This window comes from Haemaphysalis longicornis, unplaced genomic scaffold, assembly GCF_048455015.1.
Source record: "Haemaphysalis longicornis isolate Haplotype H1 unplaced genomic scaffold, Haemaphysalis longicornis Haplotype H1 scaffold_8, whole genome shotgun sequence".
NCBI lineage: Eukaryota > Metazoa > Arthropoda > Arachnida > Ixodida > Ixodidae > Haemaphysalis > Haemaphysalis longicornis.
Genome location: NW_027526445.1, coordinates 106,464,805 through 106,492,778, shown reverse-complemented (window position 1 = coordinate 106,492,778; position 27,974 = coordinate 106,464,805). Strand labels below are relative to the sequence as shown.

At 50.1% G+C, this 27,974-nt stretch overlaps 1 protein-coding gene across 1 annotated transcript; it reads left to right on the top strand.

Annotated features, from left to right (window-relative positions):
• LOC144149845 (uncharacterized) lies at nucleotides 1–27,457 on the top strand. Its single transcript, XM_077681538.1, has 3 exons — nucleotides 1–208; nucleotides 26,428–26,514; nucleotides 27,050–27,457. The coding sequence occupies exons 1-3, from the start codon at nucleotides 94–96 to the stop codon at nucleotides 27,319–27,321; spliced, it is 474 nt and encodes a 157-aa protein (XP_077537664.1). The 5' UTR covers nucleotides 1–93; the 3' UTR covers nucleotides 27,322–27,457.
• The last annotated feature ends 517 nt before the right edge of the window (nucleotides 27,458–27,974 follow it).

Genomic DNA, 27,974 nt, shown 5'->3' with positions numbered 1-27,974 from the left:
CGCTAAACGCACGCGGCGACACAGGCGGCGCACATAGGAAAGAGTGGCCCAGAAACGGCGCCGCATTCGAGGTCTGTCCGTTGCGCGCTCAGGATGCATCTCGCCTCAAGGACTTCCCCCCGATGGGCCTTCGTTGTCGTCTGCTTCGCCGTCGTCGCCGCCGCCTGCCACGGGCTTGCCCAGGATGAGACTACCGACAACGCCACAGGTCAGTTCAGAAGCACGCTCGTGCGACGTTATGCCGTGTCTCGACTTGATTCATGTTCGTCTCGCCATAACTTTAGCTGCGAATAGCTCGACCACCAGCGCTTGAGGTGTGAGCCAAGGACGGACCTGATTGTGATCAGCTGTGTTTCTTGGGAAGCCAAGGAAAACTCGTTCATTGCTGGCGCCGGGAGCCTTGCGTTACTCTGTGACTTGCGATACTTTTGCCCATTTTTTTTGACACAGGATGCCAGTAGGGAAAGACCGGAACCCTCTTGTCTCCCTTCCGTATTGGCTGGCTTTCGTCTTTTCGCTCGTACGGCATTGTTTGCAAAACCTTCCCACCCACACCACCACACGACCCGCTTGCCGCCGTAAGAGGGACTTCCCTCGGAAGATTTGACAGTGACCGTTGCTGCAGGTGCATACAGCTGAGAATTTCGCGTTCATCGGCAGCTTTGACTGTAGTCGTTTCTAATATCGCATTTACTCTTTGCCTTTAGCAATTCGCCAACGTGTTTTCTGACGTTTAGGCGTAAGGTTTCCCATAAAAATGTAGCGTTTGTGCACGCGTCGCGTAGAGCGAGACATCCTTGAATACCGCTGATAGCTGTGGATTGTGGAGAAAAGTTGCGTACTCTTTATTTACCAGGTTTTCTTCTCCTGGGCTGAAATATTGCCGGCTTCTCTCAGAATTGCGCGGACGTGCTGTTCTTGCTACCAAAAGGCGCCAGATTACGACGTGATGTCGCGCACATACCATGGAATGCAGTTTCATTACTTTGCCGAAATTTCCGCACTCCCCATTACGATGGCTAAAAGGAAGAGGAGTCAACTTTATTTGCACTAAAAAATCACTTCATTTCTGGAGCCATGGCAATAAGAGGGTCATCTCAATTCGGAAGTTCCTGGCCGATCACTGACTGGCGGGCCCGTTCGACCAGCCGAAGCTGATCGCCTGGGTGCGGGCTATTGGATAGCATGCCGAATGTTTCTGCAGCGACTGACGTGTTTGTGCGAACTTATAAGTGACAGGACGATTTCCGAAAAACGTTCCGACGGGTCTGTTCCAGCTGTAAACATTCTTGAGCTCGTATTGTCAATCCCTTGAGCCTCCAGTAGAGGAGATCCTTGAAAGCGATTTTTGCATGTAAAAGCAGTGCAGTATCCTCCACTCAATCGATTGGAGGGAACGCATGGAGTGGAGAACCCGCTCAGATTACGGCTATTAGGCTAATGGAACTTTTGCCGCAAGTTCACAGCACCGTTCCGCATGTTTTTATTCTTCTTGCTTGGTGTACAATAGCATCGTGGACTACTGCAGATATACCAACATTATTTATTAAAGCGAAGCTTTGTTTTCCTCACTGATGCCGTTGTACGCCCTTCAGGAAAGGCAACTTTCTCTGACGATGATGATGAGCGATCGTGGGTGAAGTGAAAAAAAAAAAAAACGCTTCCCGTGACAGGAAGCCAGGCGTCTATCCGATTGCTCCATTTTGAAAGGGTCGAAGCGAGCGCGAAGCAGCAGGTACAGATCCGCGCAGTACTCCCCAAACCCAAACGTCAGGTCTACGGAGTGCACGCCCTAGATTTGCTGTGGGTGTTCTAGAAAAGTGATGCGTACTTCCAAAGTAGCGCATGCTCGCAGTGTGGGATGGGCCAACCAACGAATCCATCACGAGGAATCTTCGCGTTCGACCATCGTCGTCGTTATACGGAAAGGTGCATGGTATTTTTTTTTTAATATATAGACGCTCTTGTAAGGCGCCGAACTGTGTCCTTGGCAGACTTAAACGTTGCGGAGAGCGAACGTTTTATGCGAAGATATCTATATATTTACAAGGCACAATATAATATCACGGGGTTCGAAAGCGCGAACTAACGGCGGGGACCACAGAAGAAAACAATGACGACACGAAGCGCTCATATCAACTGAATTTTTATTATTCATTTTTATCTTTTATTTCTCCTGTCCCCATTGTTAGTTCGCGCTTTCCACCACCATATTACCAACTCGCCCAAGCTTCCGGTCTTGCACAACATCCCCTAACGTCTGTAGTAACTACAATGCAACTTCATCGCTTCGCACAAGCAAGAACTTTCCTCACGGAGGGCGAAGAGAAAGAAACAGTGCAACAGCGCAATGAACTGCAAAGTATTCTCCTTCGCTGTAGCAACCGCAGGCTTTCTTCCGGTCAGGAAGTACGTGTGCGACGTCATTTCCCGAATCCCCTGCCGTAATAACCCTCAGTCCCAGTCGCGACAGCCCCTTGCACCGCCGTGACCTTTTTCACGTCCGTGCTCAGCGCATCGCTCCGAGCTGCTTCCTCCGGAAGGTGCCCTGCTTCGTGTCTTGGCGGGAAAGCGACGCCGATTAGCCTGAACGCGTCGCCTCTGAGTCGCCGATACGAGGCTGCTTGTATCTCGTTTCCCGGTTCGTTCGTTCTTGAGCACGACCTACTGCGTCGGAGATGGTGGCGGCAGTAGGGCACTGGCACTGCTGGATCAGTGTTCTTCTTAGCAGCCCCTGCGTCAGTCGGATAGCGCACGTCAGAGCTGATAGAGGGAGTGAAACTCGACTCGCGGTGGCTGCAATGCGGCAGCAGCGGCTTATCAAGCCAATTGTGAGAGTGTTCGGCTTAAACAACAATCGACGTCATGGAGGCGTCAGCCTGTAAGATCGATTGGGGCAGGTCGCTCGGTGGGCTTTTATAGCTGTCCAGGAATGCCTGAAACTTAAAATTAATGCTACTAATGCTAGTGCCATCCTCTGCATGCGACCGCGAATAAAGTCCTCCCCCTCCCCCCGTGTCCCAACTACGTACATCAAAGAGAAAGGAAACGGTGGGCAGACCTCTGGAGTCAGCGTTTCCCGGCCGCGCATTCACTTTCAAATCCCGTAAAAGTCCATAACGTATGGTTCCGTCTAGCGGCGAGTTTCAACATGCACCCAGTGCATTTATATTCTGTTTAAACGAACATGGAATGGCTGGTATTGTGGTGTTCAATAAAAAAAAAGAAGGTCTCGTGGTGTATGTGCTCGGTTGAAATCCCACAGGTGCCGGTTCCTTTCCTTTTTCAATGGTATCGTTTATACTACTTAAATCACGCTTCCCTTTATCACGCGTGTTATCTATGTATGGCAAATTTGGGCCTTATAAAGAAAAATTCGGGTGCTTTCGTTACCTTTAGACCAACTCCACCCCTTATTTTGTACGTTTCCGTGGTTTGGTTCATTTTATGTCGGTTCCGGCTACTTCTCTTGCATATTTTGGTACATTAACGTGATTCTATCCCTGGTTTGGTGGGATTGGGTTCGTAATGTTTTAAAAGCCGGGTGGTTCTGTCCCCTTTAGGTCGGTTTCAACTGACCAGTAGCTAGCTCATTAAAGACTAGCTGCGGTAAGCAATATGTGCACGATTGTTTTTGGTTATTGTTTTTTATTCAATCGAGGTTGTTTTGTCCGTTTCGGGTTGGTTTTAGCTGTTATTACTTAACATGGGATGCTTTTTATCTGCTATACGTTGGCTTCGGCTGTGAAACGTGCGCCAAGCATGAGTGTGCCCCTACGAGATACGGTTTGGGAATACACCGTTAACCGCAAGACGGGAAATTCTGGGTGTGGGAATAGGCACCCAGAGACGAAAAATTAGAGGCAAAAAAACGGCGTGGTTCTTCCCGGTGTTTTTTGATGCGACGGCGTCTGCGCGTTTTCTGGCCACCAAAACGCAACGCCCAATCATTGCAATGTCCCTTTAGGAGTATCCAAGCAGATGGCCCTAGGCTTCTTTTCGGTAGGCGGTTTCCAATTGCTTAAACGGCGCTCCTAATTCGTCTTATGTCTCTACTACCATGGAACCCTGTTTGGGACTTTTTTGTTTGTTCAGTCCTGTTTCTAAACTCCCCCCCCCCTTTCTCCCCCCTTGCGTGTCTCTACTACGAGCTAGCATGTACTCGCGCTCAACGAATTAGCAGCTCGCGCTGGCCGAATCCGAACGGCCGTTCCTTTCCCGGATGCGACCCCGGCTGCGGTCATAACGATTGCGCGAAGAAATCCCCTTCTTCGCGCGAAGCCTGCTGGCATAATATAGTGCCGTGCCTGCGACACATAACAGCCCCGCGCCCCCGCGCTACGCACTTGGCCGCCTCGACGGGTTTTTTCCGGGAACCGGTACCGCGACACATATCCTTGAGAAAGAAGTCCGCGCCACCAACGAGGATATATATATTCACCACAGCGCGTATATCCTCCGAGTATCGAAATCCTCTGCGCGACGGACGCTCCGCTCTCCCCCTGTGGCGTCGCCTTTCTTCATGGTCTCCGGTGCGAATGGATCGTTTCATTCTCGTTCGGTGTCCTTCGGCGTTGCCGGACCCCCCCCCTGCCTTAAGTCAGGATACAGGATAACACTAGATTGACGGTAACTGAGAAGGCTACCGCATGTATCGTCCATTAACACTCATCACTCTCACTTAAGTCAATCTACGCACACGAACTTGGAAGTTGCTTTACTTCGTTCGATAAGAGACACAAACTTATCGAAAGCTGTGTTTTTTACTCCAAGCGTATAGCCTCGACTACCACTGTGAGTTGAAACAATGTTAGCCCGTTCTTTTACTAACCTAATATAGTGTACAACAGTCACGACAGAAAAAACACCACAAGGAAAATGTTTCTGTTTCTTTCCACTGTCTCAGTGTAAGCGATTTACATTGCCGTAAACTGTCTTTGTAGAAAGCGAATACTCCATTTTCGCAGTCGCTTCCCTGCTTTGCCCAGTGGGCTGGTTGAGGTTGTTAAGAACCAGCGTATACCATACAGGGCTGCGGTTTTATATTTCCTTGTCAGCACAACGCGTGCGATGCACTGACCTTGTGCTCCATACCAAATTGAAAGAAACGATGCACTAAACTCCGCTTTTATATCTTCCTAAAAGCTGTCATTAAGCGTAGGTAAACCGAACCGAACCAGGCCGATAGATGGGATCTTCCTTCGTTCGAATTCCCAGAAGATGGTGGAGTCGAACGCGATGCACGCTGCTGCGTTTTACGACCCTCCATCGTGGCGCTGAGTGGTCTGGGAACTCTTTAAAGCAAGATGGCGCAGAAGCCGCGCCAAACGAGATAGGAAGTCCGGCGAAGGAACGTGTTTGCTGACAAAGGCGGACCAGGTCACTCGGAGGCAATGGCCCGCGAGTGACCACAGACAGCATTTCCTTCGGACACGAGGAGCCTGTTTGGCTGATGGTGAGGCTAAACAGATGGACAGATAAGGTGACCTCCTCACTGAGCTCATGGAGGCACGCGAGGGCAGGCCAGGTTGAGTGCCTCACTATCAAGTCTCGGGCTTACGAAACAAATGAGCTCGTGGTGGCCGTCTGTGTCTGCTCTGGCCGGCTTCTTCATTTGATGTGGAACGTTCAACGTCTTATAAGCCTATACAGCTTTGCTTCTGGACGAGATGAATGCGCTGCGCTTATCAGCTTCATGCATTCTGAAAACAAGAGAGAGAGGTCGAGCGATATCGGGAAAGGGAGAGAACTCTGGTATTGGGGTCACGTCGCAGCCTTCACGAGACGTCCAGCCGAAAGAAAATAGCAATAAATAGCCGCATTTCGAGCTCGCGGTGGGGAACACCCTAGACTAACTGGAATGCTTGCATTCCGAGAAAGAAGTGACTTGAGGTCAGATTGCCGACTGGGCGCGTATTTGCTCACCCCACATCTACAAGAGAAGGCCGTAGGGGCGGCGTATCTGTGAAGATTCTATGGTTGAGCAGTCTCTCCCCAGACGCGGTCCGCACGAACAGAGGCTATAGGGTTGTAGTACTGACGTGGGCTTGCGGGTTGGATGGAAATGAGGAGAGGCTTGCACGTAAGGCATGCTTGTTTGCGTGTCGTTTGGCCTAGCTCTCTCTTCGAAGAAGGAAATCAAGCAGGCGACGGCCGAGGAATCGGAAAGTAAACAGAAAGAGACAAGGCCACGTGCCGTGCCGATTTCGTTTACGACTCCGCGAAAAACAAGCAGCTAGCAGAACCGACGGAAAAAGAAAGAAAGAAAGAAAGAAAGAAAGAAAGAAAGAAAGGAAGAAAGGAAGAAAGAAAGAAAGAAAGAAAGAAAGAAAGAAAGAAAGAAAGAAGTGGGGTGCTTGTTACTGGCAACGGCTTCCTCTTATCGCATCCACAATCTGGCGCGAGTCGAACGCGCGACCTTACCGCCGGCGATCGCCGTCTCCATTTCGCGGTCACTACACGCACTCCTTGTGGAAGCTCTGGCAACCACACACCGCGGCTCGCTTTGTAATCTTTGTTCGTTCTTTCTCGACTCCGAGCCATCCGCTGTCGTCACCCCCTCTTCCTCAGCGCTGCCCCGGAAAACATGTATCTCGCAATTACGCCGCGGTTAGGGTGGTCGTCCGGCCATTTGTTTGTCTCTGCGCAATACCTCTAGGGCTGTTGCCCGTTGCGAGCGCAAGAGCCTTTGGCGCTGTTCTGGAGGTCTCATTAATTGCCGGGCTATTCGTTCACTCCTCTCATCCTGCCTCTCTCTGCTTAGTCGCTTTGCTCATTGTTCGTGGCCGCGTTCAGCGCTTTTGTTGCCGCCTGAACGAGATACATACCTAGCGGACACGTGTGAAAACGTGGTGCTACGGTGAACGCCCCGCACGAAGAGGTCACGTGCAGAGCGTTTCCGCAAAACAAACCGAAGTTGTCTTGTTTCTCGGCTGGTCTGTGTACTGGTGCTGTGTGGAGCGAGTGAGTGAGAGGTTTATTGAAAAGAGCGGTACTCCGTCTACGACAATAATTCTTCGCCTAGTAGTTACCACTGGGGCGAGGGTACAGGGGAACAAAACGAGAAAGTAGGGACGGATATCATCATCATCACCAGCCTATCTACGCCCATTGCAGGGCAAAGGCCTCTCCAATTAATCTCCAACCACCCCGGTCCTGCGCTAACTGTGACCAATTTGTCCCCGCAAACTTCTTCATCTCATCCGCCCATCTAACTTTATGCCGCCCCCTACTACGCTCGCCTTCTCTAGGGACCCACTCTGTTACCCTTAGTGGCCAACGCTTATTTTGCCTTCGAATTACATGCCCTCCCACGTCCATTTCTTCTTCTTAATTTCTACTAATATATCCTTAACACGCATTTGTTCCCTGACCCCCTCCGCTCTCTTCTTGTCCCTTAATGTTACACCTATCATCTTCCGTTCCATTGCCCGCTGAGTCGTTCTCAATTTAAGTTGAACCCTCTTAGTGAGCCCCCCAAGTTTCTGCCCCGTAGGTGAGTAGTCCCCACCTCTAGGATATATGAGGTATCAAAAATGACAAAGAGGTCGATTGATGAACGAGGCACACCCGAAGCACCTCTAACATGCAATAGGGCGCCGAAATCGACTGTTAGTCTCATGTGCACCACGTGATTATCGTCCCTATAAAGAGGTGGAAAAACGAAGAAGAAAAAAAGCAATCCTCAGTATTTGTAGGCTCCCGACGTAGAGCCTGCAAATCTCACAGGTTTCGCTAATATATACATGTCAGTGACGCTTTCACAGCACAATTATGTTTCCAAGAGTCAGTCCACGGGGCAAAAATGTTTCGTGCCGACAGAGGGCGCGTCCACGCGTGTCAATAGTTCCTCAAGATCATGCTTTGAGTAAACATTGGGCAAATGGATCAATGCTTTCTGAACTATGTCATTTATTTCGACGTATAATTCCTCGAACCATTTTCGGTTAAAACCAAGGCGGCGTCTTCAGCGTACCTGGATCACATCGTTTCCGTCACTAGCGAGAAACAAATGCCCGTATGGGAACCTACATCTGAATAATAATGTTCGACGCGTTCGGCGTTGTTTCCGCTGTCCGTGAAGCCTCGACGAAAATGGACAGGCGGACGCAGTAGCAGGAACGATGTAGGGTAGATGAGTTCGAGGGGGAATTACTAGTGAGTCTGTCAACACAAATCTGTCACATGAACGGAACCCCGCCAGCATCAACCACAGACAGACAGACAGACAGACAGACAGACAGACAGACAGACAGACAGACAGACAGACAGACAGACAGACAAATGTTTTTATTTGGATGGCTCGAGGCCGCAGGCTTAAGGGAGGGGGTTAATAATGTCCGGCCATGGCTGCCTCGCAAACGAAGCGCCACAACGCAGCCAACGTAGCTTGGTGTCGATCACGTGGCCTGATCTAGTCCTCATAGGCGAGGACCCAGGCGGGACGATATTTGGCGCGAAGCCGATCGAATGCCCCACACTCCCAGACGAGATGGCGGATTGTGGGGGTCACTTCTGTGTTGCAGGCAAAGCAACGTACTGGTCTAGGAAACGTTGCAGCGGAACCACTGTTAGAGAGGTTTCCATCGTGGGATGCAGGTTGGGGAGCGTAATTCCGCCATCGAGAAACCACGTCATCTGTATATGCGTACCCCGACCGCGCCCGGTTGAGGAACACCTGAGCACCTCGGAGTAGACCAGGGGGTGTGGGGTCGTCACATGGGGGAATAGTAGTGGCCAATTCCTGCCTCCTTCGATTACGGCGACGGCGGCGCTCCACTCAGCACTGAGGCACTGAAATGCCTTATTGGTCCACCCAGGCAGAACAGCACCGCCCACGCTATCAAGCAGAAATGCGAGGAACTTAGGGCTGACTCTGGAGTACTGGTAACGGTACGCTGGATTCCTGCCCATCAAGGGCACCCAGGAAACGAGAAGGCTCATGACAGACAGACAGACCTCATAATGCATGTAGGCATTGCGGCATTCAGGAGGCGCGGGGGGATACGCTATAGTTAGTCGGTGTAAATAGTTTCGACCACCGCACCACAGTATAAGATGCGAGCAATGTGACACAGCGCTGAGTGAACGACATTGGTATAGGACGGCACCAAACTGGCTATGTTAGGGGGTCGGGATGGGCGTTACCACCCACACTACAGTGAGTGGTAGCCACTAGAGCGCAGCGAAGTGCTTCCCGACATTATTGTTGCTTTTAATGTAACTCGCGGTTAAACATGTCAACGCCAAATCGGCAGCACGCACGTCCGCGAGTTCTGCGCATAAGTCGCTTTCTGCGCACGGCCAAGCGCCGCAGACTCGAATTCACTTTGCGGAATGCCGGCAGCAGGAAAAGTTCCTGGAATCGGTTGCGCGTTCAGCTCGCTGGGGCGCATCCGACAGAAATACTCTTCTTCTGCGTATGGCAGGTATGCGGTCGATGTGGGTGGAAAGAGAACGGGAATCCGACATTTGGGCGCACCGCTCGCTCGCTTCGTTTCCCACAAGGTCGGCGGGAGCCACCGCGAACGAGTACGTGGTCGTCAGAAGCGATCGCCGAAAAAGGAAAAGGAGGCACCCGAGAAATACCTCCGCTGTCTGAGAACGCGCAGAGTCCTCGAGAGATGATGCTTGTTTCCTGCATTGAGAACTGGGATGTGTTATTGCCATTCTCTGCGTGCTTTTCAGGTGGTCACGGCTGGGCGCTGGGCAGCGTATGTCAGTTGTTGACAACCGGTGCTCCTATTTATGCAAGGGAACACTCTAAGAATCATCGTCATCATCGGATATGAGCAAAAAGCGATTAGCGTACTTATTGGTGGAGTAAACAAACTGGGAAGGGGCCGTTTAGGAGCCATCACACCGGTAGTTCGCGTCAGGGAATATTCTAAAACGAAATGTGTGCCTCAGTTCAAAAATGAACAGGCAGCTGCACATAAGAGGCTTACACGGACGGGATGGCATACGCCGCCACCCTGATTTAAAGGGGAAGCCGTCAGTCATCATCGACATCATCGTGTCGTCAAAATAGGCTGGTGTAAAGCAGGTTGTTTTATGATGAGGAGGTTGTGGCGAATTAGCGGAGAGGAAGCGAAGCGAGTCACGCCAGACACGTACTGTATTGTCGAGACGAGGGCATAACTTCGTACAAAAGTCACCCACACACTATTCTAATCAATAGACTCATTGTCCCCTGGAAAAGTTCCACTCAAAATAGTTGGGGTTCACGTGCTAGTACGATGTCTTCGGTGCTCTGTCTCGGTGCGATGGTCGTTGGCGTTTTCGTGGCCGAGAGATGCCGTGTCGTGAGAGGTGCCGTGCGATGACGCGACGCTATTTCCTCTACGCTCGCTGGTCACGGAAGAAGGCTGTTATGAGGACACCACAGAGACGGCGTTGGCAGTCTACAAGGCAAGGAGGCAAGTGTGGCTGGGCTCTGAGTCTCCTGAGCGTTCGCGTCCAGCAGAGGACTCGCTGAGAGCCGCGTTACTCCTGCCTTCACTTGTCACCTGTGTTCCGTCTCTTATTATTCTTCTTCCCATTTGTCTCACGCGCTCTTCTTCGGCGTCAGCACGCACGTCGTGTTCGCTTCTTTGAGCCGTAAAAAGTGCCTCCTCACAGCTGGTTTAGTAAAGGTGAGCCAATACTAGCTTTATATGTACCGTATAAACCGGATTATAGGTCGAGTGGGAATATAGGTCGACCCCCTACCTTGAGGTGGGAAAAGTTGACAAAAAAATAATTCGGCACAGAACGCACACACGTCTATATTTATTTTCGACGCCTGTCAGTCACTGCCACTCACTATGCCTGCCGAAGTCACTCGTCCGAGCTCTCAGAGTCGTTCGAGGACGACTGCTTCTCACTGTCATCTTCTGTGCCGTCAGGCGCGTTGCTGATGGAGCACTTCCTCAACGCTCGTGCAATCATGTTTTCGGGTAGCGACTGCCAAGAGAAGGACACCCAGCTTGACACGGTCACGAGACATGGTCTTCGCAACCGGCTTGTATGGGTCTTTTCGTTGTCGCCGGCTATCCACTCATTGTCCAGTTCGCGGACCTGGTCCACGGATGGCCTCCGCTGTAACCGGGCGCGATCGTGAGCGAAGTTCCCGGACGAAGTCCGCCACTTTGTTCTCCAACTCGGGGTGCACCGCTTGATGTCCACGGAATGATCTGTTCCGGGGGTTGCACGCGCACAGCTTAGCTTTCTGGCTCCGCCAGTACCGCCGCTTTTTTCCGAAACGCCAAACTGGCGTTGCGCTGCCATATTCGCATTCTGCTTGGCGACTCAAGCGCCTTCAGCCGCGGTGAACTGGCGTCGACTGCCGCAACTCATCTCGGAACAGACACGTACAGAAATGTACGCACACACACACACACACAATAGACGACCAAAAAAAACGAAAAACTAGACAAAAGCGAAAAGCAAATAAAGGCCTGACAGTGCGAGAGAGCAGTCCGACACAAAGGGCAATGGCGACAGACTACGCTTGCACATTGTTGCCAGACAACAATTTACATTCTGCCAATGACCGCTATATAAGACGAGGGGTGACTTTTGTGCGGATTTTTTTGGAAAAAAACTCGACCTATATTCCGGTTTATACGGTACTACGTTGTACAGACTCTGTCAAAATTTTCTAGACCCAACACAGCAAGAGAGAGAAAGGTGTTTTCTCTAGCTTTTGCGGCATAAAACGTTTCAGCTTCGCTCGAGACCTAAGCTTGTACATTGAATTTTTTGCGGCCTGCAAAATTTTGACAAAGACTGTACGTGTAACACTGCGCCTGACATCACATCATCACATCACTTCCTGCAGTGTACCTGAGTAGACTGATGATGATTGTCATTGTAGAGGCCAATCCAATGCGTTCTCTGACTTACAGCAACGCTGACACCCTCGGTTAAGTACAGCAGACTGCCGTTGAGACGACGAACTCAAAGGGACCGTAAAAATTTATTCGTATTATCAGAAATTCGTCTTAAGCGGATGTTTTTTGCATTGTGGACGTTACAAAAGAGCAGAAATGTTTTTCGTCTTAACAATGCTGTTGGTATTAACCGAGGTCGTCTTAACCGGAATTGACTGTATTTATATTTTTCCTCCTAGATCCCTGATGTTTCTCCGGCGCCCAATCAGCGCACGTCGTGTGGAAAGAGATAGATTTGCAATCTTTGAATACACTGATACACTGCATGCTTCGCCCCTCCCTAGATTTCAAATTAGTGTAGATGACCCGGAATTTTATACTTGGTGTTCAACCATTCTTCCATGGGGTATTTTTTTTTTTTTTTTTTTGCCTGGTGTCTCAGTCGAGTGCCAGACAGGCAGACGGACGGGCGGACAGGCAGTCCAAAATGTCCGCGTTTAGATATATCCCAAGAGAGGCTGTCGTCTCTAAAATAAAGTAGACGCACGTGCAGCACGCACGATGAGTCGCACGTGATTACGAGATCCTTCGTGTGACCTTCATCCGACATTCTAGCGCCCGGAAGGGTGCCAGAATTCGCCCGAAGCTGCCGCCGGCGTTTAGTGCCCGGAGGAGGTAGCATGCAGGGCGCGACGATGGCTCGCATGACGACGCCTAGTTTGCATATATGCTGATAGTGGCCGCCGCAGTTCCGTTTTGCCGAACCCCATACGTGCCATCGCGACACGTGTCTTCGCGCGCGGAAACGCCTTCGCGTCGCCTGCCTCTCACCTCGTGGGTGCCTCACGTCGTCCTTTACTGTAATGGCCGCCCACTTCATTTGCAAGCATGACTCTTTTAAATGTTCGGGCTTGCGCGTGTGGCCTCTTTAGCCTGTGTTGACGCCCAATGAATCTTAAACTGTCAGCGCTGTATGCGTGATCGTGTAGTATTCACGTGTACGTGTGTGATTGCACGTGCGCCGTGAAACTGGAGTGCTTCGTTGTGTTTGTTTCGCTTCGCACTTTCTGCGCTCCTGTTCGCCTTTTTTGCGTGTGTGTCATTTCCTGGAAAGCGGTGATGTTAGCCGAGAGCGGCCGAGAAACAGCGTTGTTAGTTATGCGTCACCGTGATTGCATTCCTTCAGTGTGCGTAACCGTGATCATCATCATCATAATCATCAGCCTATCTACACCCACTGGAGGGCAAAGGCCTTTCCCATAGATCTCCAATTATCCCAGTCCTGTGCTAACTGAGACCACTTTATCCCCGCACACTTCTTGATCTCATCTGCCCACCTAATTTTCTGCCGCCCCCTGCCACGCTTGCCTCCTGTAGGGTTCCACTCTGTTACCCTTAATGACCAACGGTTATCTTGCCTTCGCATTACATGACCTGGCCACGCCCATTTCTTCTTCTTAATTTCTACTAATATGTCCTTAACACGCGTTTGTTTCCCCATCCACTCTGCTCTCTTCTTGTCCCTTAGTGTTACACATATCATCTTCCGTTCCATTGCTCGCTGAGTCGTCCTCAATTTAAGTTGAACCCTCTTAGTGAGCTTCCAGGTTTCTGCCCCGTAGGTGAATACCGGTAAGATGTCACCGGTGAGTACCGGTGCCGCATATATATAACACAAAACATAAGGCTTTGGCAACAAAGCATCGTTCTAAGCTCGTGTCCAGAACTAGGCTAGCACCTAAAGGTTAAAGAACACGATATGATTCTGCAGCCCCGGGTGGAAAGCGTGTCCGGCGGGGCGCTGACTTTTCCGCTTCACTGACGACAACTGCATCCAATAGTAGCTGGCAGTGAGAATCGCGGTAAGTATACGGAAGGGAGAAGAAGACGCTATAGCTTGCGAAAGATCTGCCCTTGTCTCAGGCGTAATGCGAGTTCTTTCTTCGGGACGCCACCACCGTTATAGCGCGCCAATTTCGAAGTTGCGGTCGAACGATAAGCTGAAAAAGGATCGCAGTTAACTATCCCCGATTTGTTTGGTTCGCTCCAGTCCCAATATTTTGCACCCATTGCGCTAACGGGATTGATCTCTCGCTTCATATTTGTTCGCACACTGAGTACGAAAAGCATCTAGGGTTCTTAGGCGCAGAGTATGGTTAGGGCGGGAAATCGTATTTTAAAGGGTCCACGCGAGCTGCCCTTCACAGCTGTGCCATTTCACCACTTCAAAAGTCCCTGTTGCCAGAGAGGATTCATTTCACGGCTGCTGGTCAGGCTTCATAGTTCCGTCATCGACACATGAAACGCCGCCCACGTGCAGTGTTCGTCCAGAGAGCGAAATCTCATGCCGAAAACGGTTTCTTGAAAGAGGACACGCGTACGTTAGCTGTGGGCGCCGATAAACACCGGGTGACGGAGATTACGCGCTAGCTCACATTCTGCGCGTGCAAACCTGGAGCGCACGCAGCACGCGCGTATTCGTACGTGCGCACTGGCGTTATTTGCACTCATCCAGAAACCCAACCATACTTCGGTCCAAGCACTGCAGTGGTGAACGAACGCGAGAAGTAGCGGCACACGAAAGCAAATTTGCTGAAAATAAAACTATCAAACCATGCAGCGACGACAGTTCTGTAAATAAAGTGGAACGACTGACTTCATTCTAGTTTGTGTGACGTGGGAGCAGCCGTAGATGAAGATGGTTCAGCTTAAAGGGGCACTGACACAAAATTTTGAAGGCGAGATAACGTCGGAGATAGATTGGTGGGAACACATATACATCATCTGCAAAATATCAGCGGCGAATACAGCCTAGAACTTATTTAAAATCAATTTTGAAGTGTGCGAAACGCAACCGAGCAGCCAGCAGAGGACCACGCGCAATTGTAAATAAACAACATCCAAACACGTCACGAGTTTGTGTTTGCCGCTTCCGCACTACCGGCGTTTTACGCGGGCTCGCCCGGCTCGCCGCTCCAATCGGAGGGCCGGAGGGCGGAGCTTCTGCTCTCGAGAACGAACGACCCGATCGTTGGCGGCGGAGGCGCCGTGATTTCGTCAGCTAATCGGGTAGCTGGCCGCGACCAAAGTTCTACAGCGATTCCAGGCACTCTGTTTCTATTACTGTTTATTACCATTGGATGCGAAAACGCGCCGGAGGCACGAAAAGCCCACTGAGCTAGCCGCACGGTCGCTGTGCAGGCGGCGGCCACGGCCGCGAAGTGGCCCAGGCCGGCGCAGGTAGCTCGAGTGATAGAATTGTTGCCGCTGCACGAAATTGTCCCCAAGTCCCGACCATAGTGGCTTAAATGAGAAAGGAGTTAATGATGCGATGGCGGGTTGCATTAAAAATTGTCATCTGCACCGCTTACGAGAGCGGCACTCGAATATCCGCCGCAGTGCTGAGCCGAACACATCTGTAGGCGGACCTGTAGGCAGACCGGCCGGCTGCTCCGAGCGCGCGTCTTGCCACCCACCGCCTCGAGCGTCGCGCGTCGTTCTTTAGCCGCGGTAGCATTTGCACTCGCAGCGCCTGCGCCACATCCACGGTCGCTTTTTAATTAAGCGCCTCACGAGATCAGTACGTGGGGGCATTCGCAGAAACTGCCGTCGATGCGGATTCGACAGTGCTACGGCGGCTCTGCTCTGTGATATCCCTCCGACGGTCACGTGGTCAGCTTTGTTCACACAAAATCCACAAAATCCATCGTTTCGAGGCACTCGCTGAAACCGAAACTGCGACTGGCCGCATTTAAAATCCCTCTAATTTAACAACCGTCGCACGCCGTCGCAATGAGGTTTCTACAGGTTATAAGTAGGTCACTAGCTACTTATCGCAACGAAAAAAACAAGATGCTAAATTTTTGTGTCAGTGCCCCTTTAAGCTTTTTCACGGCACTTAGAGAGTTCATTTGAGCTGGTCAGGTCTGGTGACGCCCATAGGAGTACGATTCGCACGCTGGTAGAAGTGGCGAAGGCACTCTTAGCGAATAAGTCATCCGGGAACCACAAAGGACGCAATACCCCACTCCCATTGAGTTCAGAATACGCGTGGCCTGGCTGTGAAAAAGAAAAAAAAAGCTATCAAGGAATCCAACACGACACGTTCCTAGGCATGAGGGTAACAAAAAACAAAACCGCGGCACTTGCTCTATAGTCCTTTAGCCACGGGGCATAACTTTGCGGAGGTTGGCCAACAGGTTAAGCAAACTACGGTCTACGCGCACGTGGTCGTTCACGTGGCCACTGGACACTGTCCAAGTAAACGCTCGTCTGCGGCGCTGGAATTCTCCGAGCTGTATAGCAACCAGATGCGCTCTGTTAACGTTTAGCCATAAAAAGCGCGCACGCCCCGGGAACTAAAGAAGGGAGCGGGCAACGGACCGGCGAAGAGAGAGAGAGAGAGAGAGAGAGAGAGAGTGTCCCGGCGGCTGACGTCGTCAAAGGGATTGAATAAACATTGCCACCGCATCCCGGTATCGCTCACACCACACACACGCGAGGGCACACGTCACCTTCAAGGCTTCCTTCCTCCATCCTTTAGTGCTACCGCCGCTCTTCGCAGCTTTTTCGGTGTGTTTTGTTGCGCAGCATGCACGCGCGTGTGTCGATGACGAGGCGTACGTGGTGGAAGGGACTCCGGAAGGCTTTCTCCTCGCTCAAGCGTCTCAGGACGCGCGCGGAGACCTCGGCGGTGGTTAGACGCACTGCCCCGGGACTATTGGCCGATTCTGTTGGGCCGAAGGGGTTCACAAAGACTCGCTCGGCCGTGAACGTATTCATGTCGATGATATAGAGCAGTCACGGCTGAGGAGGCGATTCCGCGCACCTGCCGAAGGTTACAGAGTTGGCTGTGAGCCAGGTGGCGTCTTCTTCATGGCTTCGCGGTGGCAGTTCGCGTATACAGTACGATATTGATCTGTAGTCTTTTATGTGCGATACGTACTTCCACGAAGAGCCTTGGGCGCGATGTAAAGGGTACTCCTTACAGCGTGACCGCGGGGTCTTTTCAGCGTACGCTTTTGTGGCCTCAGTTTTTTCGTTGGTGCGTTTCTTGAGGCCGAAGTCGTCTTATGGGTCCTGCCTGGCAGAACCGACGAGTAACGTTTAGTGTTTGCAGTACTCCATGTAAAACGTTGAGACTGCCAACAACCTGTATGGTTTGATTTGAAGGCAATGTAGCGTCTAAGAATATATGTTTCTTTGTTTCTTTTAGCACGTTGCATTTCACTGCTGATCGCATTTTAGGATAAGGGCATTGGATTCCAGAAACAGTGCCTTACACTGGAAGATGGCGTGCTCCAATCGTTCGGAACAATTCTGGACGAAGGGAGCTTGCGGTGGCTTAGCCGAAGATCCGAGGATTGAATATATGATATGGAACGTTTCTATACACCGGTTCTTTTTCACTATTCTGAAGCCATGCCGGATTTCGGTATACCTGCGAGGTTAGAAGCGCTCTCAATCGCAATTTTGAAACGACGTTTGTTTCCCTCGCAGCCACTACATCTCAAGACATCATCACAATAGTCACAGATTCGCAAGCTGCCTGTCCCCATTACGCCGCCGGTCACATTGCTCCCTTAGCCCTCCGCATCCTACAGTCCATCCCTAACCCTCCTTACCTCTACATTCTCTGGACCCAGGGACATGAGTCTCTGGAGGGGAATGAGGTGGCTCATGCTGCCGCCCGCGCGCATATCTACCGGGCGTTCCCCTCCAACACTCCAGCGTCACCGTCGGAAGCGTACCATTCTGTACCTCAAACATTCGAAGACACCATCGAACACTAGTGCCTCGAACGCCGCATCTTTCCCCCATCCCACGACAAGTTGACTAAGGAAGAAGCCACCCCGTACCGCCGCCTTCAAACCAACACCTACCCGCACGGCTCCCTACTCCATGCCACCCCCCCTCCTACTCCGCCACCTGCAAGTACTGTCCCCAAAACTGTACACTCTACCATATGAGTTGGGCGTGCTTCCACACACCATCCCTCCCCCTACTCCCTCCCCCAACCATGAGCAGTGGGAAGGCATGCTAGCCAGCCCGGACCCCGGCGATCAGCTTCGGCTGGTTGAAAGGGCCCGCCTGGTAGCGACGGCCCAGACTTCTGGACTGAGAAGATCCCCCATTGCCACTACTCCAGAACTAATATAGAAATAAAGTTTATTCCTCCTCCTCCTCCTCCTCCTCATTTCGTGAGGGGGCTCGCTTCGTGCTCAACTACGGTGTTCTCGGGGCATGAACGCAGTGCACGTGACACTGCTCTAAATAAACTGCTACAAGTTGTTACACCTAGACTGAGTTCATTCCGTAACGAGGCAAATAAAGGTATCTCACGGCGACTACACTTTGTGCATGTGCTTTGCATTCTTTGAGCAACGCTCAAAGAAATCTCTTTTAATTTTTCTCTCGGCATTTCGCTTAATTCATGACCGCATAGAGCGGAGTACCGTGGTTTCTATGCATCTCTGACAGCTATCTTCGTTTAATCGGAATATTTCCGACGATACGCGCGGCTCATTACTTGCAACTAAACTGCTAAAAACCACCTTTTGTGCATGTATGCTGCCTCGGGATAAAAAAGCTACACGGAACAGCTGATGCGATTCCCACAGCAACGTTAATGTGCCGAGTCAAAATGTAAACGTACCCACAGATCAAGAGGACCATTGACGTAATGGGGGCGCTTCATTCACGCCCTGGAAATAGCCACCTAGTGTGGTTCCGCATAGGATCCACACAGTAACTGGAATGTTTCCAAAAAAAAAAAAACAACAACAAGAAACCCATTAAATATTTGAACTGTTTTCGGCACACTATAAAAAATAAGTGGAACTGACCTTCACGCATTTGTGTGGAAGTAGTTATGCGGGAATATGGGAAATGTTTGGAGGCCTTCAACGCACCCACTAAAAAGTTACTGGAACAGATCTTCACGCATTTGTGTGGAAGAAGCTATGTGGAAGAATGTTCCGCATGAGATCATCTGGAACGCTGTTCCACATAAAAGTGCGGATGTCGCCTGCCGAACATTGTTTCACCACCTAGGAGAAACCCACAAACAACCCTGAGTGGAAAGACCAGTCGACAACAAAGGGCAACGCGCCCTCGTTAACTTTGGTGACTTGCGTTTCGTTCGGTGGAAACGCGTGCAAGCGCGTCACGCGTCCGGCAACGCGCGCATCGTCTCAGCGGGGGCTTTCTTTCCGCAAGAACGCTTGAGCAATAGCTTCGAGAGTTGAGTAACCGGCTCTCCTCGGCCTAACACGACCGCGGCGTTTCTCAAGAACAGCGAGGGGGGTCCTCGTCACGGTCGAGAGCGTGGCAATACGCAGCTAGTTGGCGCAGATAATTCTCCGTGAGCGAGTTTTGCGCCACGAAGGACGGAAGTATGTGAGCGCTCTTGACAGCACAATCGCTTTTATGCGTAACACCCGTAGCTGCCTGTTGTCATTCTGCTAGCGCTGCTGCGCCATGACTCTTTGCCCCGTTAGCTGGTCGTCTCTCCTCGTGTACGTGTGGCTAAAGAATTGTCGGAAGGAGCATGCGCAACAGGTGGAACTTTACCTGAAAAGGCGTTGTTCATCACGAATTTTTACTCTTGTTGGGCCTTATATTTACCGGTGTTGTTCCTTTTGAACATACTGAAACGTTAACTTGAATCCGCTCAATCTAAGCGTAGTTCTGTCGCATCGCTTTGTTCTTTTGCGTTTTTTTCAGAGGGCCAAACGTGCAACTGTTTTCGTCGTGATAGGCTTTCCGGGCTTGACCTCTAGAGGTATTGCGGTTAGAAACTGGACGGTAGTGGATGAATATGTCGCAGTTAGCACAGGACCGGGATAATTGGAGATATATGGGACAGGACTTTGCCCTGCAGTGGGCGTAGACAGGATGATGACGATGATGATGATGGTGGTGATGATGGTAGTGGCATTTTTCCGGAAGCCGTTGCGCGGCCAATCTGCTCATCACTCGATATCATCGCCGAAGATTGTGGATAAGAGATACCCGCGAAAGTTTCCGGATGACGCGCACTTCATCGCTGTGTAATCTGCTGACTCATGTGCAGCTGCCCTCCCGCTCATGGCAGTCCTTTCAACAGCGATTACTCCGTAGTTCTTCAGCGAAACGTAAAGTTATTTTGCGGAGCTAACATTGGGGAGAAAACTCGCTTTGTGCGCAGTTTGAAGTCTCGCACATTGCGCGACTAGGTTCCTGAGCCATGTAAACTGTCTCATATAAATGCATAGGGAGTAAGATTTGACATAGAATTACACACAAAATATTCAGAATCCTGGAATTTTCTTTTAGTATTTTGATGTTCACGTTGACGCCTTGCTTTATGCCAAATATCATTTTCGTGAAGTGGTTTTGCTAGGTTCCTGAGAGGTCGGAATTTTGAGCGAGAAAGCTGGGTATGCCTTGAGGGCAGACACCTTACTACGTTTCATCTTATACTCGATGACTGCGGATAGCGCTGCTATGGACCAGGGACAGGCCATTTGGTAGACAAATGGCGTCTTCATCTTCGCCGTGGCTGACGTCAGTGTGTAGGGGAGCGCTGATTGGAATACCATGCAGGAATCATTGGCCCGGAATGGGTTGAAGAAGGCACGTTGTTGGCGGTGACTCGGAAGCTTTCAGCGCCAATGTTGCTCGCTTGCAGACGTACTGAGAAGGTTGACTGCGATTGTTTTGTGCTTCTTTGCACAACCAAAGCGCGGTTAGTAAAGAAACCCCCCTTTTGTGAACTTGTGCAGTGTGTGACAATAACCAAACGCGCACAGTGGTAGTTTTTCTGACGACGCCCGCTGAGCTACCGGCATGTGGTGAAATGCGCCTCTCATTCCAATAAAGTGCGTTTAAGGGACCATATCAATGCGATTTTCAAAGTTACTGTTAAGCTAAAAACACATAGTCGACGTTGGGGTCACGCAACCCGGGTTCGAATAGCTGAAGGCTTTTAGTGAAACCGAATTCCGTATGCGAGAAAATCTGTAAAATATATGAAGCCTCATGACCTGGAGCACTTCTCTGTCTATGTCAATAACGAGGTTTGCAAAAGCCTCTGAAAATGCGGTTGCCAGGATCGGAGCGGATAAAGTGACGGACCTCACTGTACAGCTTACTTATCCACTTTGCGCCGCTTACACCATTTGTTAACGACACACGTGTTGAATGAAACGCAATCGCCATTTCCAAAGAGCATTAGTTAAGCCACGGAAATGAATAATTACCCTTGTCTTTCAAAACCAAAAAAGAAACGGATATGTTTCCGCTCTGCGGACAAACAAAGTCGTAAAATTGCAATAAAAGAGGACGGTACGGATGGCCCCCCTCAGGGGTTTGCATCTGGAAAGCGGCTACTAGGACGACTAACTGAGAAATCGTAGTTTTTTCCCCTTGTAACAGCGAATAACCAGCTGGATCCGGCTTCTGTTGTAGTCGCCTATGGTGAGCGCACTTACTAGCACACTATGCAGCGAATCGTTCCCCCCACGACATTCCATTTGCCACAGACGCGAGAACTAGCTTGTAGTCAAGCTGCACGCCGTCTGGGGTGTCGCAAGGGTGATTCCCCGGTTTCGTTCTTCGAGCGCGCAACTCGCGCTGGGTTGATTGTCGTTGGCGTATCCGCAGGCTTGTATTTCCTGCTATGTACGCGCCGGCGACGACACAGTAGGCGCGAGATTCTTTCCCCTCCGCCGTGTGCGAACGCGTAACTCTTTGCCCTGCCACGTATCGAAGGCTTCGGCCGCGAACCGGACATCCTTCACCCGTAACGGGTATCGCGGTCTCCCGGTTGCCAAGTTTTCTTTTTTTATTAAGTTTCCGCAACCCTCTTCTGTACCGAGTAACGGAAGGAATTACGGCCTTATAAGAATTTTTCGCTGAACCGTGTAGCGATAAATATAGCTTAACGTAGTGTACTGCTGGATAGCTATTTTAATTTTTTCGGTAGCTATTTTAAATAGCTAAGTGCAGCTATTTTTAAACATAAATATAGCTTTCTACACGCAAGCTACATATATCTCAAAATAATAAACGGTACTTTGAGACACGACAAACAAAACTCTTGTAATTTTTTTAGAGGCTTAGCCCTTTACGGGCTGAGGCTGTCCGCGTTTCCTGTATCTCATCTCGTTAGGGTTCTAAAACACCGAGAAACTCGTTTTCCAACGCCTCGCGCCAGAATGTTTCTTCTCCAACGCTTCGTGCTTCAAAGACACGGAGCCTTGACAACAAAGCTGCACACCTCTACCTCCCGACGGTATCATCTCCGCGGGAAAAACTTCAAGGCGCCAAGAATACACTTATACACTGCATGCTTCGCCCCTTTCGCGTTAGTGGAGATGACCCGTTTTTTTTTCCCCTTTTGTCATAGGGCTTCACCGGCGGCAAAAATGTTACAATCTCGAAACTCTACATCGCAGGCGTTGCTGCACTTTCTAAAATTAAATGGTCTTGCACCAGGGTCGCAACTATAACGTATTCTAAATAGAGTGTAGGGACTCGGAGCACGATGTAAATAAAGCCTAGGACTTTTTTATATTTAGCTTTTTATCCATTCATTTTCGCTACAGCTACAAACCCTTTGGAGCTCCTTTCATAATAAACCGTGGGTAAATTAAATTGAAAGCGCCTTCATATCAAGCACAGGGCGAGTCAAAATTTACAGTCTTTTTTGTTATATTTTGGCGGGAGAAGGCCGGCATGAGTGGGAGAGGGAACGGGACTACATTCTAAGATACTTCAGTCGCCAGGGTGCTTCGGAGCCATAGTTCAGATGGCGACGGTTGTGCGGGAGTCACTGGCTGCCCTTTGGCCTACCGTTTTATTTGTCACCAAAAACAAGTCGAAAGTGGAAGGAGTGCCTCGCAGCTTTCAACCTTTTCTGATATTTAGCTTCCCCTATCTTGTGCCTCTAGTCCACATGTCAGCTTCGCTCTTGTCAGCAGAACTGTTTTCGCGTAAAATTTGGTAATTTTTACCCGACAACCTCTCAGTCAGCGAAGAGCTCCGCTAGGGGAAGCCTCACGCGACCAAGCATTTCGTTACTCCCCAGTCCCACCTTCCCTTCACTTCTCCCCTTTACTCCTTAAAGACACCCCAAGGTTGTGTGGGGGGTGGTATATGAGGGGCCTAATTGACTACTATTTGACTCTTCATCTAACTCCTAAATCTTTCCACTTGACTGACTCCTATTTGACTCCTCTTATGACTAAATTCCTCCACTTGATTGATTCCTATTTGATTCCTAAATGCCTCCACTTCGAGCCGTATTTTCCGTTCCTCTTATACGCCTCGAGATTCGCGATCGCTGCGCCGCCTGCCGCCGCTTCTCCGCGGCGTTTGCGGGATTAGCGCTGCGCGACTGATAGGCGGTCATGCAGTGTTTTGGTTCTCTTTCGCTTCTCTTTGCCTTTCCGCGCACTAAACAACTTGTTAAAGTGACGTCTGTAAGCTAACTGCACGTTTAGGGCGCTTAAAAAAACAGCTGCGTCTTGGTAGAGCGCTCGAACGCCAGTAAGAGCTACCCGGGGAGGCGGTTCTGCGCGCTTCTTGGCCGCTCTTGCGGGCGTCGACGACGGCAGCAGCATATCACCGCTGTCACCTTCGAACACGTCAGCACAAGTGAATTCTATTTATTGTCACCTCGTTTAGACTTGATATTGGCACTGTAAGAGCTAGGTTGGTTCGTTTTGCAGCGCAGACAACACATCCGGCTTTGCTTCGAATATGTACGTCGTAGAAAAATATGTTTCGGGGATGTGATAACCCAATAGCGTACAAAAACTCGTGCCTTTTATGGGAATATAAACCACGCGAAAATGTTAAGTACACTCAAAGGCTGTGCATTGTCAGATATGTGCCAGTCATGCCTTATGCATGAACCAAGATATATGTTAATGAAACCACGGGAAAATGAATGGTCTGCAAGTCAGGAATAAATAGAATAGTCGTACGGGAATAAAAAAAACCGAGTCCAGCTTCTGAAATGCTAAAGAGGTTTGTTTGAGCGAGGTAGTATTCACCAGACCAACTAGATGCGAAATGCACTGATATTTCGCTAGACATGGGGCGGGGGGGGGGGGGGGGGGGAGGAGGAGGACGCTCAACTGTCGTTGTTTACAAATGCGGAGCGAAATCAACAAATGAACGTTTTATTAATCACACACACAAGCTGCGTGTTCACTTTTCGTTTGTTTTTTGCCTTCAACGAACGGCTGATCATTCGGCGGACGCATTTTTTTGAAAAATACAGGGTAAGCAGTTCACAAGAAATACGAGGTGTTGTTGAAGGAGTTGATTGATTGATTGCAGGGTTTAACGCGCCGACGCAACGGAGACGATGAGGCACGCCGTAGTGGAGGGCTCCGGATTAATTTTGACCACCTGAAGATCCTTAAGGTGCGCCGAAATCTCGTACACACGGGCTCGTTGGAAGAGTGTCGTATATGATAAGGGTATCTGATTTCGGTTTATGCTAGATTCTGCAGTCTCCCTGTGTCATACGACGATGTTTCGAAGAAGGGTTTGGTCGCGGACGCGGATTACTCTATAAGCCCATCTTTGCGCTTCTCGTGGAGGATAAATGTAAGAGATGAATCTTATAGCGAGCGCTCACCTCGGGACAAGACGACCCAGCATTAAATTTGTCGCCGTGTGCTGACTCCGGAGTGTAATTTTGCATTATCCATCGTATTTCTTTGGTACAATGTTTGCGAAATTTATGCCGCATTGGCTTGTTCAGGGTACTCACCAATATCTGATATGTGATAGTGTGATATTGGCAGGCGTAACTTGCGTGCTGTCAGGTATGAGTGCTCCGCTGGATTTTATAGTGCACAAAGTCGATTTACATCATAGTGTGTATGGCCGCAACATGACCATCGGAGGAAACACTGCTTACGGAGACACTGCCCCTAAATTTCAGGGCAGCGGAATTGCAATCAGCTGCATGCAAATGCTGGCTTTGGGACGCTGCCTGTGACACACGCCCGGCGCTCATATAGATCTTTCTAAGATCGCGTCATAAACGTTTATACTCTCGTGAACACACCAGACTTGCAAACAGAGTGCCTGCTCCACGTTATTCGGTATTTCGAACGCGGACAAATGGTAAATCGCTGTCTTGAACGAGCCCCAAAAGCAACGGCGACAGGGGGGAGCGGGCCAGGGACTCCCGCGCCTGCTTTCGAAACGGGCCGCTAGGAGGATTTCAGTGGCGCCCCTACAGGCCGCGCTCGAGGCGTATAGCCCGCGCCCACGCTGCTGCGCTGGCTCACGGCTGTCTGGATCTAGAAAGACACCCACTTTTATGGTCAATAAAAATTTTTTTCCGGTGCAATCCAATCGACGTCCCCTCCTGCTGCACTACAGTGTCAGAGCGCGCAATGTAGGTTCTGCCCTACCGCGTAAATGGAGGCCCCGAATTCATTTTCACTTCACGCACGTTCTTTCCCTGGCCCCGCGACCTGACAAGACGTGCCCGTACGTTCGTCCGCTCGTTTATTTCTCGGAAAAGCGGAGGCCAGCGCGCGTCTTATCGGTGCATTTGTCGGTTTTTCCCCGTTTGCCATATGCTTCGTGCAAGCCACCTAAGCGGTTAAATTTAACGAGTCGCATGATGTCGCGACGTCACCTGAACGCCACATCTGCGGCTTGCGTACGGTTTTTTTCGCCGAAATCACGCCGATCAACTCGGTGGAGGCCGGGCCCAGATCTTCTTTAAATATCATCGGGATGTCCACAACGACTTGTATACACAGTGGGCATCTAGAGATAGATGTTTTGACGACGCACTTCGTGCTTCGCACAACGACCGGCAATACTGGCAGGTTCGGGGGGTTACACGGCGTAATCTAAAAAAAACCCTTCTTGAACCTGAACATCTTATAGTTACAAACGAATGGCGTTTACGGTGCTGCGCTTCTTACGAAGAGAGTAGTGATGTGACCTTGAAGTCACTTTCATATCCAACACCTGCCGGGTAGGCTTTTGATTTCAAGCTGTAGGGATTCACATCACTGGCGACAGTTTTCCTAATCAACATTCTTTCGTGCTACGATTTATCACTGCAGCTAGCCCGCTATTCGCAACAAGTTCTAAGTTCGGGTACCCGATTAGAGAAGAGCGCTGGTCCCTTGCAATGGTGGCTAGCGGCTTTGTGGCGTCAAATGGTCACGGTTTATTTTGGGTCACGTTTTACTTGATTGCCGTTTTGATAAGAGCGCACAGCGAGATCGACCAGTCACACGAAAATTTTGCCCAGTTGTTCGTTCCATATAAGGCCTCAAAACTCCGTGAATTATTTTCGTCGCACTGGCCTTAAAATTCAACTTTCCCGCCACATTTGTTTACGTTCTGTAGAAGATATGAATAAGAAGAAAACTTCATTTTTGTGTGAGATTATGCATTTTCAATCAGTAGCGCACTGTGGGCACCGTATTGAACTTTTGTGTCTTGTGCTCCAAACCCACCGAAAAATCACCGGAAAATGTTTCCGAGCGTTTAACCATGACACGTACAACATTTTTCCGTGCAGATTCCTGTCCACCTATTCCAAACTGCGGCATCGGATACACGTGCAAGGTGGTGAAGCACCCGGACAACTGCCCGATCTGCAAGTGTGGTGAGTACACCACTATGCTTGCCTTGTAGATAAGACGTGCTGTGACAGCCGGAGGCCGGCGAGAAAACCGAAGTGCAGCTTTATATTGTGTGAGCAATTAGTAAGTATCGCACGAAGATATTTACGGCACGATGGCATAGTTTCTGCTTTTCCAACTGAAACACCCTTATTTCAAGTAATAACTGAAAATTTAATGATGTACAAATTCTCTCAAACTGTGGTTTAAAATACCGCTAACTAGATGTAGATGTCTGGAGTAGCAGCTAGACACCGAGTTTTTGAAATCGATCGGTGGACTCACTACTTAGCATTTTGATCAAGAACTAAGTAAATAATTATTTATTATTATGCGTGAAAACAGCAATAAATGTGTCATCTGGTTGATAAGTCATCATCTAATTTAGTTGACCTTACACTCATCAGCAAAAATTATAGCACAAACCAGGATTTTGATATACATTGGATTGAGTATAGTTCATTGATATACATTGATAAAGTTTGACCACCATCCCTATCTCGTATCTCCACAACGCAGTGCCATGCGACGACAAGCCATGCGTGCCCAAGGAAGGTTTCGGCTGCACCTCAATCCAGATGGCAACGGGCTGCCGGACATGCCGCTGCGAGCCATGCCGCGAGCTGAAGAGCTGCGAAGCTCCGTGCACAAAGGTCCGCAACGCTGCCGGCTGCCCCATCTGCGACTGCTTCGGCACCAAGGGCGCCTTGCCCACGACGGCCGGCAACCCCGAAGTCGAGAACATGCCCTTCGACTACCAAAACGACGCCGACACTGGCTTCGAACCCTGAGAGAGGCAGCAACGAAACGTCCACTGCATCGTACAGTCCATCCAACTTGAGCTCGCCGGTTACGAGCTCCATATTTTTAGCTTCTCGGTACGCATGATGTTTGCTGAAGTCGCCACAATGTGAAGCACTGCATACGTGTACAGGCCGGTTCCACATAAGCTAGGTCTATGAATGGTGATTTCTTTAAAATCCCAAGTTGCTTCCACAATAATGGGGCAACTGTTTATGGCGGGGTTCATGTGCCGCGTCATCCAGTAGGGACGATATCGAAGATGGAGCTGATAATGTGCCGCTCGCAGTTGTGGCTAAGCGTGAACTTAGGATAGAAAAGGTGTCAGCTCCATTCGGCTTCAGCTGGACTGAAGGTAGTCTCACAAGTACTTTCACGAAACGCCTTTTCTTCAAGGGGTAAGCATATGAGCCAATGCCAAACCTTGCCTTTAACACAAGTTACGCTAAAATGAAACCTGTACATAGTCAGCTGAAGAAACTTCAGAGTGTGCCATTTGAGAGATCCAATGTGTCTGATGCCGAACCGAACTTTTGGACCCTTCGTGCGGGAAACCACTGGATTCCTTCCCGCCATCAACGGTCTGCATCAGTGTCACAGGATCGACCAGTCATCATTAACAGATCATGGCCCTCTGTAAATA